The sequence below is a fragment of the Nematolebias whitei genome, chromosome 17 (assembly GCF_014905685.2).
Source record: "Nematolebias whitei isolate Nwh7 chromosome 17, NemWhi1, whole genome shotgun sequence".
Classification (NCBI taxonomy): Eukaryota; Metazoa; Chordata; class Actinopteri; order Cyprinodontiformes; family Rivulidae; genus Nematolebias; species Nematolebias whitei.
Genome location: NC_056514.1, coordinates 28,663,958 through 28,679,585, shown reverse-complemented (window position 1 = coordinate 28,679,585; position 15,628 = coordinate 28,663,958). Strand labels below are relative to the sequence as shown.

Below are 15,628 nucleotides of genomic sequence, written 5' to 3'. Positions count from 1 at the left end.
ATAGAGAGGAACGATGGTTTGAGAGAGGAGTAAAGGAGGCCATCTTTGTGAAAAGAAACCGTCCATCATTAAACAGGGGTGGAGGCCTACGTGTTCAATTGTCCCCCTCTTACAATGCTGTGATTGCTAGTATCACTCAGCCCTCTGTGAGTAGTAAACAGCCATCAGTGTGCTAATGATCCATTGTTAGGCTGATGGTCCTTCTTGAGCATGTGATCAGCTGGTTTTGGTTGTCAGCAGCAAAACTGGTTGATCCACTCTGAGAAGGTGCTATTTAAGAGACTGAGCTGAATACAGCACCTCAGACTGAAGAAGTCTCTCGGACGAGAGACGAAACGTTTCTACATTTTTTTGTTTTGCTTTGTTTTGTTTTTTTTTGAATGTCCAGAGGACCAGATTTAACTTTTTTAGATATATAGATAACAATATAGATAAATAGCTATATAGATAGATATAACGCTATAGATAGCTATATAGCTATAGATAGAAAGATATTGATAGCAATATAGATATAGATAGCTATATAAATAGCTAGATAAAGATAGAAAGCTATATAGATAGATGTATAGAGATAGCTATATAGATAGATAAATATAGAGATATATCTATATAGCTATCTATCTATATCTATAAAGCTATCTTTATAGCTATTTATATAGCTCTCTATATAGCTATTATCTATATAGCTATCTATATAATGTTCTATACATATCTATATAGCTATTATCTATATAGCTTTATGTATATCTATATAGCTTTTTATCCATCGATATCTATATAGCTATCTATATAGCTTTCTATCTATATCTATATAGCTTTCTATCTATATATCTATTTGGCTTTCTATCTATATATCTATTTGGCTATCTATAAAGCTGTCTATATAGCTTTCTATCTATATATAGTTTTCTATCTAGTTATCTATCCATATCTATATAGCTCTATAGAGAAGTATAGATAGTTAGCTATCTAGCTAGATAGACATGTGCAGTTGTTGGTACATTGTCCTGTCCTTTACAATATACCGAACATTGGTTAAAAAAAAAAAGAAAAGGAGAAATTGTGGAACTTCAGCTAGTATTTTATTCAAAGTATTTGAATTTTCTGACATGTTTTACAGGACCGACCTGAAATATACAGACTTGAACTGCAAAAAATCAGAGCGGGGAAAAGTTATTAAAAAAAAAAAGTCTACTTCTTCCCATAAGAAATACATCAACTCTGACTATAACATTAAAATCTAATGTGTAACAGTTTTGTTTCCGAAATACCAAAAACAGACATGGTGCTTCCAACGATATTGGATTTTTGGCCGATATGCCGATATGTTAAAACTTATTTGGCCAATACCAACAGATATTTTTTTTCTTCCCTAGATCTCTTTACAGAGACTAGCTTTCTCTGCTGTGGAATTAAAATACATTATTCTGCATGGTCTTTGTCAATTTGGCCTGCTACCAAATGTCGATGTCAAAAAGGGGTCTGAAAATTACGTAACACTTCAACTTGGATTATGTTTAATGTCAAATTTATTCATGACATTTACTCTAACACAATGACAACACTTGAACAGTGCAAATGTGTAAATTTTCATAAATTAAACTCAACGGCGCGCATGCCATCATAACGTGCTCGTGCTGGCCTGGCCGATATTTAACTTTATTGCTAATATCGGCCGATACTGATATCATGGCGATAATATCGTGCATCCCTACTTCCAACAGTTTAACAGAGAACTGCAAGAAAAAAAAATGAAACATCTCTTTCAACAAACACTTTAATGTGACATTCAGGGACAAAGGTGCTCGTTTCTTAGCTGTTATTTTCTAAAACACATTGAAAAAAAACTCCCTAACAAACCCTTTATTCTGTTTACTTGTCATAAAAATAAAAAATAAATCATCCAAAGTTTTTCGTAGATAATAAACTGACACTGAAACACTCACTGATGATTGTTCATGTTTTTAAGGTTTTTTTGAGGTTTATCCCTGAGAGAAAACCAAAACATTGTATTTTTTCTTCTCACAACTCCTCATGCCTCGTCTGCTCCCGCTCGACGTCTTCGTCCACCTTTAGTTTCAGCTCGTTGGCCGTTATCACTCCGTCTTTATTGCGGTCCTGGTTTTGGAACATGTCGGCCACAACCGACTCCATGGTCAGCCCGGGCTTTATCCGGCCTTTTCCCTCTGCCACCTGCAGCTTGATGAACTCCCTAAACTAATGTTCAAAAAACAAAGCATCATGGGTAATGGTGTAATGTGGACAACATGCAGTGGACATTAGTAAAGGCATTTCTCTTTATGATAAATAAAATGTCTTTTAGCTGCTATTCCTGAATTCACCACCAGATGGCGCCAAATTAAACCATAGCGTTGCACAGAGCCTTATTGATTAATTAAAAACAATTCCACAGTGAGTCATTTTATGATTATATATCCAGCCTTAAATTATAACTAAGTTGGGGTTTTTTTTTTTCTTGTGACAGAGCACAGACATACCTCCTCTAGTAGCACCTCTTCATTCTTGTTTAAATCCAGAAGACTAAACAGATCTTTGGGAGACTCCTCGAGCCACACGAACAGGTACCCTGGTGGCACGCCCTTCTCAAAGCTCACCAGTTCGATGTCAAACAGCAGCACGGCACTGCTCGGAACGCCAGAACCTAGCAGACAGAACCATCTTTAACTCAGCAGCTAAAGTTCGTGCAGAACAATGCTTACGATGGATACGTATCAATCCTTGCAGATTTAAGTTTAAACTAAATAAATCATGTTTCACAGCAGAATCCTCACCTCCTTTTTCTCCGTGTCCGAGGTGAGGCGGCACCGTGACCAGCCTCTTCTCCCCGACGCACATGCCCTGCAAACCCTCATCCAGCCCATCAATCACCTTGTCCGCCCCCAGAACCGCATCCTGGACGTTCTCGTAGTTGTGTCTGTGGGAGAGGAGGTGCAACTTAAACTTCTGCTAAATCTGTCCAAAGAACTACGCACGGTGACGCACGGTGACTCACGAGGAAAACAGCAGAGTCCCGTCCAGCAGAGTGCAGTTGTAGTGGTAGTGGACGAGGTCGTTGACAGCCGTGGTGTCGTTGCACGCCTCAGGTCTGAAGGTGACATGGATCTCGACCTTATCACTGGGGTTATGGAAGTCGACGACGTGGACGTCGAAGACCAGAGCTGCTGACGGTGGGATCACATCACCTGCACACAATGAAAAGGTCTCATCTCAAGGACTCGGTTTAGACGAGCTTAAAGAATCGCAGACGCCGTGGGTCGGAGCAAGTCCAAGATCCAGAGCCAGACTTTTCTCAGGACGTCCGTTGCCCTTCCATTTGATGCGAGTTTGTGGGGGAGAAATTTGTATAAACCTCAAGTAGTAACTCACCAGCTCCTTGCTCTCCATAAGCCAGATGAGGAGGAATGATGACTCTCCTCCTCTCTCCGATGCAGACCCCCAGCAGGGCCTGGTCCATGCCCTGGATCACATACCCCATCCCGATGTACGTGTTGTAAGTGCCGTTCCTTTGATAACTGGAATAAACGCATACCGAGGTTTTTTGAATGTCAAAAATACACACTGTATCATAAACTTCACTTTTTTTGTTTAGGAGTTTTAGTTGAAACCGTGAATGTAAGCCCGTCTGTTAAATAATGTGCCGTCAGATTTGAGCTCACCTGGTGTCAAAGGTGACGCCGTTCAGGAACGTTCCGTTGTAATGGTACCGAATGTAGTCGCCCACCACGGACTTGCGAATGCACGGATCGGGAACCACCTGGTCCTCGACGGTGATGTTATCCTTGGGGTTGTGAATGTCATCCAACAGGACGTCGAACACCAGTGTGGCCTGAGGAGGGATCTCCGTCCCTGCCAGACAGGAAGTGGAGGATTTCAGACGTTTAAATTTGTCCACAGGAAGCTACGAGGCATGGCTGTAACAACTGAGATTGCATCTTTTGTCACTTCTTCGTACCGGATCCCTTCTCTCCGTATGCTTTGAACGGCGGGATGGTGATGTGCCTGATCTCTCCCACGCACATGCCCAGCAGCCCCTCATCCATGCCTTTGATCAGCCAACCTTCACCCACCAGAGAGTTGTGGGTCTGCTTCCTGGTGTAGCTGCGCGGGCTCATACAAGTGCAAAGTCAAGACACACAACTTCACACAAACATCCCTGGATGACACAGTGCAGACACACACACATGGGGTATACAATTTAATAAAGCTTTAAAGTTTAGGCGGCACGATTGTCGGTTTAAATGGAACTACTGGTCGTCAGAGCGTTCTCCAAACAGGAGCACCGATCCGAAGAGCTGACCTGGAGTCGAAGGGGGTGCCATCGAGCAGCGTGCCGTTGAAGTGGTAACGCACGAAGTCGGTGCGCATCACGGAGCGTTTGCAGTCTTTGGGAGTGCTGATGGTTTTGGTGACGACCAGATCGTCTTTGTTCCACAGATCCAGGAGGTGGACATCAAACACCAGGGTGGTATCTGGAGGAACCGCGTCCCCTGGAAATATGGACCGAGGCGGGTTTAGAACTTTAAGTTACAAACAGCTCGTTTACAGGTTGCGTTTTGATTAGTGCCCAGCAAGTGGAATAATTAGATTTACAGCTATTTTTTTTTTTACCAGTTTAATCAATTTGAATCCCAGCTCAACACTTGCTGTTTGCTTCACCAGTTATCTCCCAAACAAAAGACTCTGGACTAAACTGAGCTGTACAGGTTCATGGTGACCCAGAAACCAGCTGTTTCCTGTTAACCAGACCTGAACCAGGTTTACTGTTTAATGGATAGTATTCTTCGCACATGTAGACACATTCCAGGTCCTCAAAAACAAACATTATTTGCTGCAGTTGATTAATAAAACAGTGATTTCTTTGAATTTTGATGTTGTAAGTTAAAATTATGTTGGCATTAATTATCTTCCATACATTCTTCCTAACTGGAAATGGAGGTGTTCGTGTCCAGATGAACGAGGGTCCCATCACTTGATGAAAGACCACATGGGGGAATAATTTAAGAGCGTCAACATAAGTTTATAAGTAATATGAAGATTTCATCATCGCCAATTAACAGCCTACCAGTAAAAGTTTCTAAAAGTTGAGACTGCAAACTAGTTTTTGAAGAGCTGGTCTTTGGAATAGTTTGAAACAAATGCATGAAAGTGACGAACATGAATATCTTATAAAACACACAAAGTGGAAGAAAACATCTAATATTTAAGAAATTTGACATAATACACCTGATTTAATCCATTCTGTCACATAGCTGTTTTTCTTGCCAACTTGGGGCCAAAGTGGAACAGGAAGTGACATCAAAGGGGACCTTCCTGTTATTTGTTTATCGAAACAATATTAATGGAACTCCAACTCTTCATCTCTCTGATATCGACTCAGAATAATCTATAGAAACATCATCATCTCTATGGTCTGTTAGCCATTGTAGCAACGCTCTGTTCACATGCATGTTCCCCTTTGACATCACTTCCTGTTCATGTGCGTCCAAATATCTCAACAACTGTTCATCTCAGCAATGTGAAGTTTTGTTTGCGATACACATTATTGATGTCATCATCCAAAAAATGCATTCATATTAATTACAAAAAAATAAATTAATTAAATAATGAATTCACCGGCTCTTTACAAACATATCTGTTGTGTAAATCAGAGCATCATCAGTAAATACGAATACGTTTAAGTAGGTTTAAAGGTGAAATTAAAAAAAACAAACTAACTCAAAAAAATGCTTTCATACTAAGGAGTCGTCTAATGATTTTTTTCAAGTAACTAGCATCCTCCAAGACAAGAGGCCTGCCTGCAGTTCACTCTTGAAGCACTATGTGAAGACCAAATTAACTGATTTTTATGTTTTGCTGCACAACAAGCTAAAGTAGAAGAGCTTCCACCTAAAGCACATCTACTGATATTTACCTGCGCCTGTGCTTCCATAAGCCAAGTGAGGAGGGACGGTGATCCTCCTGCGCTCCTTTACGCACATCCCCTGCAGGCCTTTGTCCACCCCAGCGATGAGCCGACCCTCCCCGATCAGACCCACTTTAGCTGCTCCTCTCTGGTGGCTGAGGAAGAAACCAAGAGGGCAAAAGAAAGAAAAGGAAGTGGGTCAACATGCAGAAAGACGCATTAAAAGTTGTTTCCAGCAGAAAACTTGAAGTGCTCAAATGTCCAACTCACCTTGAATCTAACGCGCTCCCGTTCAGAAACGTGGCGTTATAATGGTAGCGGACTGAGTCCCCGGTTTTCGCCTCTCTCGGACAATCTTTGGGGACGTCGTATCTGTCCACGACTACGTCTCCCAAGACGGGACTGGGGTTACACTTCACGGAAAGCCACGTAGAGAGGAAAGACACGACCAGGCACAGGCTAAACATGTTTTTACACAAAGGTCAGCTCGCTTTAATGATGAAAACTGATTTAAAAGAAACAAAAAAAGGAAATCTAAGGTGCGTTCAGGTACAGGCCTGCAGGGTGGGAGATGATGTGGAGCGGAGCGCTGTAAACGTGGACAAACTCCAGGTCTGCAGTTTTTCCCCCCACAGTGGGAGGAATGTTAGGAGGAGTGGGAAGAGCTTCTGTCAGACTTCCAGCAAGGAGGACAAAATCTGCTTCCTTTCAAAAATAAAAGGACAAATGTTTCATGCCTTTTCTTCTTCTTTTTTTTACCTAAATGTAACTTTTTTTGTTACGCAACATCCGTTTAATCTGCCTAAAAAAAATCTTCTGAGTTTAGTTCTTGTGCCTTCAAACGTGAAATACTTGGTTTTATTTTGAAATCCAAGCATCACAGCTGGAAACAGATCCCGCCTCTGTCTGGATCAACCAGTTTAATTCTGATCCTGCTGCGCATTAGATAACCCACCCCTCACACAGACTTCATGTGAATCAGGAACTATATTTGAAAAAGCCCAAAATGATCCAACACGAGCATCACTGATAAGCTTGTTCTATAGTTTTAATACAAAACTGAACCAGTCTTGTTTGTAAACGCAAAAATAAACATGAGCACTCGTGCGCAATTACGCATTTGAGTGGCGCAGCTGGTTTATTCTTTGCAACCCGAGCTGGCTTTGAAGGACCCAATCCCAGAATTCCCACAGACCCCTGAGCTCTTTAACAGACCCCCCACACAAAAAGTGGGGGAGCTGCAGAGAGGACGGCGACCAAATCATGGTTGAATTGCGTGCACAAGGTTTGCGGTTAATATTCCTCTGTGCGGCTTTAGCTGGGACATCTGCACAATATGAGAGCTACAGCTTCAGGAGTTTCCCCGCAGAGGAGCTCGCGCCCCTCAACACCGCCTACGGGCTGGCCAAGGACTTTTACGCAGCGAGGAACTGGACCGAGTCGATCCGGTACTTGGAGTTGAGTTTGCGTCTGCGCCGTCTTCACCAGGACTCGGTGCGCGTCTGCGCGCTCCTCTGCGACCACATGGAGCCGTTCTTCACTGCAGCTCCGGATCTCCGCGCGTTCTGGCGCATCCTGCGGACTGCGCGCTGTCAGAGGAGGTGCAGAGCGCACCTCCCAGCCCTGCAGCTGCCTCCCCCCGGCAGGGAGACCCTGGAAGAGTTCAGCACAAGATCCCCGTACAGATATCTGCACTTTGCCTATTCCGAGGTGACAAGTGTTTGTTCTAATTAGAAACAGATCATATTGCTGATAAAACACGGGGAAAGACTAAAAAAAAAATTATGTTACATGTTTTATGAGGAGCAACAGCACAACAAGTTTGCATCCTTACCAGATGCCCACTTTGTCTTGTTTAGCTCGTCTGCAAAACTTTAAAGATAAATAACAAAATATAACATGTTCAGTGCCTCTTTACTTTGTACTGCTGCAGTTTTAAATCTTGGTAAAAAAAAAAGTTTATGATAGATCACCCTGTTCTTGGCTGAATCATTTGTATGGAAGCCTGTTTCACTGAAAAATAAAAAAAGAACTGCCAAATGAAATGTCAGAGTTTCAAAGTCATAACTATGGGATAAAGTCAATGGGCTTAAAAAAATAATGGAGGTAGAAATTTAATTCTTACATTAAATGTCATAATTATTAAATGTGATTATAACTAATTTTGACTTTATTTCAAAATTGTATGACCATCTCATAATTAAGATTTGAAACTCCTATGACATATTTAACTTCTTTTTTTTTTGAATGGCAGAAACAAGATTCCATACTTTTGCACTATGACACACTGAGCAGCACTGTAAGGATTTGGTGGTTTGAACCCAAAAATGCAGGGAGGACTCAGATTACTCAGATTTATAGCAAAGAAAAAGTATTTGATTTAAAAAAAAGGGGGGCTAACTGGGCCACAAAAACTTAAATTAATAAATACATGGTCAGGAAGGGAGACAAAAACCAGGGCTTAGTGCAGGACATGAAACTGGAGCCAGGAGTCTTCATGAGGAAATGCCCAGATACCGGACAACTTAACACACTGACTTAAATTCTTCAACACTGACGAGACAAATGACAAACAGCTGTGAGGACAACAGGTGAAGAAACCTGGAACTTAATGAGGGAGTAGTAACTTTCATACACCACATGATGGAGGCAAAACACTAGGAAGAGAAAAAGGAACAGAGAGGAGGATAAGCGCAAAAATAACAGGACAGATTATGACAGAACAGGAACTAAAGACCAGATAAACAAAGAAAACAAACTAAAAGGGCAGACTATGACAAGCAGTTAATTTAAACTTTCTTCAAGGATGCAGGACAGTTTTATCAGCTCAGAGATCAGAATCATTATCATTGTACCAAAATACGGTGAAATTATATTCGTAGTCGTCCGAAAGATGGGCGGAGTGCACGTTGCTGCTGCAAGCGTGGTCCTTTATTCTTTATCAGAATACTTTTAAATAAAAAAAAAAAAAGGTTAAGAACCATAAGGATCGATAGTGGTATTAATAAAAAGATCTCTTCACATCTTGTCCTATCAGGACACGATTTGAGCCATTAAAAATCTCTACCAGCAAACACATTCATCAACACATTACATATGCATCTGACGTCAAGACGTTGAGATTTGTCCATGAGCACTTTCAGATACGCCACGGTTCTGATGATGTTGTTTCAGCCAGCAGTTCTGATAAGCCTGCACAGAAGTTCTCTTTGGGGGGTTGCAACAGACAAAGCTTTTGTCCCTAGTTACCCATGTCCCAGGAGAAATTTGACAGTCGGCTCATATTCGAGGCCAAACGGGGGAGTCAGATTCAGATAAGCCACAATTGTTGAATTTTCTTCAGGCAGACTGTTTTTTCTTGTCAGCCTTGAGTGCTGTTGGAACTTTCCGGTCCAAAATGGACAAATTTATGGGTATTCACTCGACTGATCCGTGTTATGAGCTCTCTTCAAGGTCGATCCCAACATGCTGACGAGTCCTAGGAGCCGCGGGTGGCCTGCGAGTCTCACAAATCGCCTCCATCTCACAGTTTAGCTCATAAATCAGTTGGATTTTTTTTCTTCATTCAACCTTTATTTATACAGGTTAATCCCATTGAGCTTTGGGGACTCATTTCGAGTACTCGTAGCACAAACCAAACCTTCGCACTGACTCGGAAGCTTTGTCATGGCCGAAACTGCTGCCGAAGTCTTCTTCAAAAGTCGATAAAACAGAGCCCCGCCGATGCCAAAGAGCAGAACTCCTGCTATCATAAATCCAAATATGTAAACATCTTCAGCGTCCTCCTGAGACAGAGCTGAGAGACGCATCAGCTGCCACACTCCCCACAGATCTCTGATGTACCCCGCAGCGTGAGTCTCAGCCGGACAAGAGGGTTCTCCAGGACCCTGTCATTTTGTTGAAAAGATTTGGTCGATTGCGTTGAAAGTCCAGCTCATCAGATCCATAAACGTATTTTTCATTCGGGAAATGTGTACCGGGAGCTTCAAACATAGAGAGCGAAGCAGAAGGAAGAGGAGAACAGGGGGAGAGCAGGAGCGTCCACCTTGAGCGAGAGCCAGAGTAGAAAAGAGATGATTCTCACGGTCATGCAGGTGTTTTGTTAAAGCTGTTTTTTCCCCATTTAACAGTTTTGCTAATCTGAGAGAAAAAAAAAAATTTTTTTACTTCAGTTTCTTGACCACAGTAGCGATGATTTGTGTGTGCAGCTGAACGACCTACAGAGGGCCATCCCGTGTGCCTACACCTTCCTCCAGAGGAACCCCGGGGACCAGGAGATGAATCAGCTGATGGAGACGTACAAGAAGGAGTATGACCTGGACGGTTACCTCATCGACCACGAGGAGCAGATTTATGAGGTGAGCAAACCCAGCAGAAGGTTGTACGATGTAGAACAATCCATCCTAAAGAGCAGACTAACCCTGTATAATGTTCTCAAACTGATCCAGTTTGAACGTCTCACTGTCTAAAGAGCTATATGTGAAAGAGAACAGTAAATAAAAAGTTAGGGTCAAACTAAAAGTCTCAGATTCACAAGACGACATCTGCATTAGTCAACTTTGTTGGTAATCCATTAAATGAATGGAAAACAAAAGAAGAAAAAAAAAATTCTGACTTGAACAAACTTTAATGTTTTTGGTGCAAGATGTTCAAGTGAGTAGGAGTTACACTGCATAAATAGTGGTGCGTTTGTGTGTGTGCGTTGCATTATTATAATTTTTTTCTTTGCTTGTCCAGAGCACCACAGAATGACGGCTCCTGCTGAGTGGAGCAATCTTATTCATAACCTGGCGGATCCAAGGGGTGGCTAATGGTGGCCTTGGTCACCATAGAATAATCTCCAGCCACCCTTATCATTTGAGGAAACTATTCTTTAAAAATAAAAAAATAGAAAGCATAATTTCCACAAATGATAAGGGAGGTTAGTTTAAATACAAACATTTCAATGAGATGAACTCAATGTTCTAAGACTTTTTCTATGTACACAAAATGCTTTTTCTCTCAAATATTGTTCACAAATTTGTGTAAATCTGTGTTTAGTGAGCACTTCTCCTTTGCTGAAACAATCCACCCACCTCGCAGGTGTAGCATATCAAGATGCTGATTAGACAGCATGATTATTGCACAGGTGGGCCTTAGGCTGACCACAATAAAAGGCCACTCTAAAACGTGCAGTTTTATCACACAGCACAATGACACAGATGTTAAAGTTATGAGGGAGCATGTAATTGGCATGGTGACTGCAGGAATGTCCACCAGAGCCGTTGCCCGTGAATTGAATGCTTATTTCTTTAACATAAGTCGTATTCAAAGAATTTGGCAGTACAACTGTCCTCACAACGGCAGACCACGTGTAACACCAGCCCAGGACCCCCACACCCAACATCTTCACCTCTAAGATCGTTCAAGACCAGCCACATGGACAGCTGCTGCAACAGTCAGTTTGCACAACTGAGGAATTTCTGCACAAACTGTCAGAAACCGTCACAGGGAAGCTCATCTGCATGCTCGTCGTTCTCAATGGGGACCCTACCTGACTGCAGTTCATCGTCATAACTGACTTGAGTGGGCAAATGCTCATATTTGATGGTGTATGTTGGAGGTGTTCTCTTCACGGATGAATCCCGGTTTTCACTGTGCAGGGCAGATGGCAGACTGCACCAGTGCCATTGTAAATCGTGTGGCCCATAGTGGCAGTGAGGTTATGGTACAGGCAGGCATACAATATGGACAACGAACATAGGTGCTTTTTACTGGTGGCATTTTGAATGGACAGAGATACGGTGATGAGATCCTGAGGCCCATTGTTGAGCCATTCTTTCATGACCATCACCTCATGTTGCAGCAGGATAATGCACGGCCCCATGCTGCTTGTACACAATTCCTGGAAGCTGAAAACATCCCAGTTCTTGCATGGTTTCCATACTCACCATACACATCACATGTGAGCATGTTTGGGATGCTCTCTGGATTGGCGTATATGACAGCATGTTTCAGTTCCTGACTATATCCAGCAACTTCACACAGCCACTGAAGAGGAGTGGACCAACATTCAACAGGCCACAATCAACAACCTGATCCACTCTATGAAGACGTGTTGCACTGCATGAGGAAAATGGTGGTCACACCAGATACTGACTGGTTTTCTGATTCCAGGCCTCCTTTGTGAGAGGAGTGAAACTGATGAGTTCAGGCGACTATAGCAGCAGCGTGGAGCTTCTGGAGGAAGTTCTGAGACTCTACCTGCAGGAGTTCGACCTCTGTCAGGCCGAATGCGAAGGAATCGGTCATTTCTCACCGGACAGGGACTTCTACTCCCTCATAGCAGGTATACAGTATTTAATCACATCTAGACTGTCACTATACTCAGACATTTACTAGATTGGTTTTGTCCATCTCTAAATATTCTTCTTGGACACACCTCTTAACAGAAGTCTACATTGATGCATTGAAGTGCAAATTAAAGTGTGAGGAAAACTTGATGCCCAACGTTGGAGGTTACTTTGTGGAGAACTTTGTGGCCACTATTTACCACCACCTCCAGTATGCGTATTACAAGTGTAAGTTGAGTTTTCCCATCAGTTGAGCTTACCCATCAGCGCCTCCATCACCCAGCATGATTCCTGTCTTCTCTGAGCAGTGAACGACGGCTGCAGAGCAGTTCCTTGTGCGTACAGCTATTCCCTGTTCGAGCCAGAGGACCAGGTCATGAAGCAGAACCTGATGTATTATAAAGCCTACAGTCAACAGTGGGGCCTTCAGCCCAATCACTTCAAACCCAGACCAGTAAGAACTACATTTATCAAAACCAATCCTTGATTTTCTAATATATTCTGAAAAAGATGAGAAAATGGATTAGCTAGACGCTTTAACAGTAACGATGAGTTAAAAAATACGAATGGGTGAATTTACAGTTAAGCTCCATTTTATGAGGAGATGGTTACATGATTTATTTTGTTGGTGCATACAGTATAATGGTATTCCAATACTATATATAAAAAAAATGATAAACAAAAACACTGATAAAATTGTTAATCTTAAGCAAAACGAGTTTATGTCTGTTTAGTATTTTTTTTTTTTTCATTTAGCCTTTATTTATCCAGGTTAGTCTCATTGAGCCACAAGAACTCATTTTCAAGAGAGACCTGTTTAGGGAGCACATGGTGGGGGTTAAGGGCCTTGCTCATGGGCTCAGAGTGGGGCGAATGAGTATTAATATCCAGGATCTCAAAATCATTTTTGTGCTGAATATAAAAAGATTTAAATCTCACAGTTAAACATTATTTATTCTAATAATAAGTAAATGTAAAAATTGCTCAGGGAATCAAACCTTAGGGACAGAATTAGATGTTTGAGGGAAACCAGAAGCACTTTGAGGAGTGTTTACTGGTTGCAGTTACATGTCTAGTCTGCTTAATGCTACTAAAACTTTACTATAATTCTGTAATAATTATAGTTTATTTGTCCTAAATTCATACTGATGATTAATTTGTTTTACCAGGAGGCTTTCAAACACTACAACTACACGGTGACACTAAAATGGATATCGAAATTTGCAGGAAAGTCCCTGGAGTCGGGCGAGGTAAGACTGATGAGACGGTTTGAACTTTTGTCAGACAAGTTCAAACATAATTTATTTTATTATTGGCGCATGTGCATATCTGCATATGGTTCAGTTCTACTTTAAATAGTAGTTTGGATGTTTACAGGAGTTTTTAGGACCAGAAGAAGCTGCACGTTTGGCCATGGAGTCTCCTGATGCTGAGTTTGAAGGTCTGGGGGACTACGAGGAGTCCATCTACGCCAGCTGGAGGCAGGAGAAGGGGAAAGGAGATGCCGGTGAATCGGACATCTAAAGAAAACAGACTGGAGCAGTGAATGCATCATCTGTGATCAGACCCACAACAGCAAGTCTTTCGAGTTTCACTTAGTTTTTTTTTTTTTTTTTTTACTTTTTAAAATTTGTGATTGTGACATTTTAGTTGAATATTGTGAATCCAGGATTTCCCATTTCCTCTCAGTTCTTTCAACACAACATAACATTTTGTGTGGTTTGGCATCTCGGCCACGATCATCTAGTCATGGCGAGTCCTTCAACTCAGATGTTTCTCTTGTTTGCAGAACGTGAATGGATGAAACTTAGTACCTGCCTGTGTTTTAACGCAGCTCAAACAGGTCTTTGTGGTACTTGCATCATCATTTTTAAACTATATTGTAGTCATTCCTTTATTTAATATGATTATAGATATTACTTTACAATAAGGCTCCCCTTTTAGATGGCTGATAAATATTTTCTAGATATGTTAATTCCTCTATAAACACTTTATAAATCATTAATAATTGTTTATTATGCATTTACTAAGGCGACAGAGACAAAACTGACCAATTTCTTGCCAAATAGTAAGTCAAATTTGTTCACCTATATATTTAATCTAAAGTTGTTATATTAAACATTTCAGACTAAGTTACTACCTTGTAAGAACAATCAGCATTTGTAAACCTATTTCTTTAGGACAGCCTATAATATTAGTTGTAGATACTTATAATGTAGTGATAAAGTACAATATTATATGCTAAAGAAATAGGTTTACAAATGCTTATTCTGCTCACAAGGTAGTAACTTAGTCTGAAATGTTTAATATAACTCTAGATGAAATATATAGCTGAACAAATGTGACTTACTATTTGGCACGGAATTGGTCAGTTTTGTCTCTGTCACTCTTAATTAATGCATAATAAGCAGCTATTAATGATTTATAAAGTGTTTATAGAGGAATTAATAATTATCTATAAACTATTTATTAGCCATCTATAAGGGGAGTCTTAAGATTCTGATTATTTTAAAATTACCTCACAGATTTTATTATTTAATTTTTTTGTAAATTTTTTTTTTTACATCTAGTGTAAATATATCACGATAAATTCTACTATATATATATATATTTTTTTTTTTATTTATTTATTTTTTTTACTTGAAATATAAGCTGGAGATATTGCACACACACAAAAAAAATTCTAATCAACCTTATTGAACTTATGAGAGTAAAGTCATGATCACAGAAATACTTGCGGGTTTTATTGATCAAGAAGAAGATTTCACTTTTTAAAAACAAACACTTTGTTCAGCTACAAATAAAACAATAAAACCTGCCATCGATTTTCAGAAACAACGGTGAACTTAGGAATAAAATGAGAGAATTAACCCTTGTTATTTATTAAATCTTATAACGGGTCACAAGTTCAACACAAAGTGTCTGCAGGAGCCGTGGAAGGAGTCGGAACAAAGCAGGAAGTAGATATAATCCTTGGGGGGTGATTTGTGCAGAACTTCTGATTTAGTGAAATCTGTAAATTATGCATCTTTAGAAATGTTTAAATAATGCAAACTGAAAAACAGATTTTATTAAAACTCAGAATGCAATCACTGAATGGACCCCGACAACAGATTAACCTACAAGATGGCCGCCACAGCTTAGCAAACACAAAGATGCCAATAAAAAATGGAGCTATAATATGGTGTGGTAGTAGCTGAGAGTCGACCTCAACATATAACCTGAGCTCTAACAGATAGCGTGAGATCTTAGTTTAAACTTAAACTATTTGCAGGAAAGATGGCGACCGACTTGGAAGTCCTACGTGTATTTATATGAGCAGCAACACAACAAACACCAGTCACCACACAGTCTCTGGTTTTCAGAATTCTTT

At 40.7% G+C, this 15,628-nt stretch overlaps 2 protein-coding genes across 2 annotated transcripts; one reads left to right on the top strand and one right to left on the bottom strand.

Moving 5' to 3' along the window:
* Positions 1–1,722: 1,722 nt before the first annotated feature.
* fkbp10b (FKBP prolyl isomerase 10b) lies at positions 1,723–6,550 on the bottom strand. The gene is made up of 10 exons (XM_037691067.1): positions 6,194–6,550; positions 5,933–6,078; positions 4,319–4,508; positions 3,974–4,119; positions 3,678–3,867; positions 3,388–3,533; positions 3,014–3,203; positions 2,793–2,935; positions 2,499–2,662; positions 1,723–2,217 (listed from the first exon to the last, which is right to left on the bottom strand). The coding sequence occupies exons 1-10, from the start codon at positions 6,388–6,390 to the stop codon at positions 2,023–2,025; spliced, it is 1,707 nt and encodes a 568-aa protein (XP_037546995.1). The 5' UTR covers positions 6,391–6,550; the 3' UTR covers positions 1,723–2,022.
* A 610-nt stretch (positions 6,551–7,160) lies between these two features.
* On the top strand, positions 7,161–13,779 carry LOC119423660 (endoplasmic reticulum protein SC65-like). The gene is made up of 7 exons (XM_037691066.1): positions 7,161–7,633; positions 10,132–10,281; positions 12,080–12,251; positions 12,355–12,483; positions 12,564–12,709; positions 13,425–13,505; positions 13,633–13,779. The coding sequence occupies exons 1-7, from the start codon at positions 7,187–7,189 to the stop codon at positions 13,777–13,779; spliced, it is 1,272 nt and encodes a 423-aa protein (XP_037546994.1). The 5' UTR covers positions 7,161–7,186.
* The last annotated feature ends 1,849 nt before the right edge of the window (positions 13,780–15,628 follow it).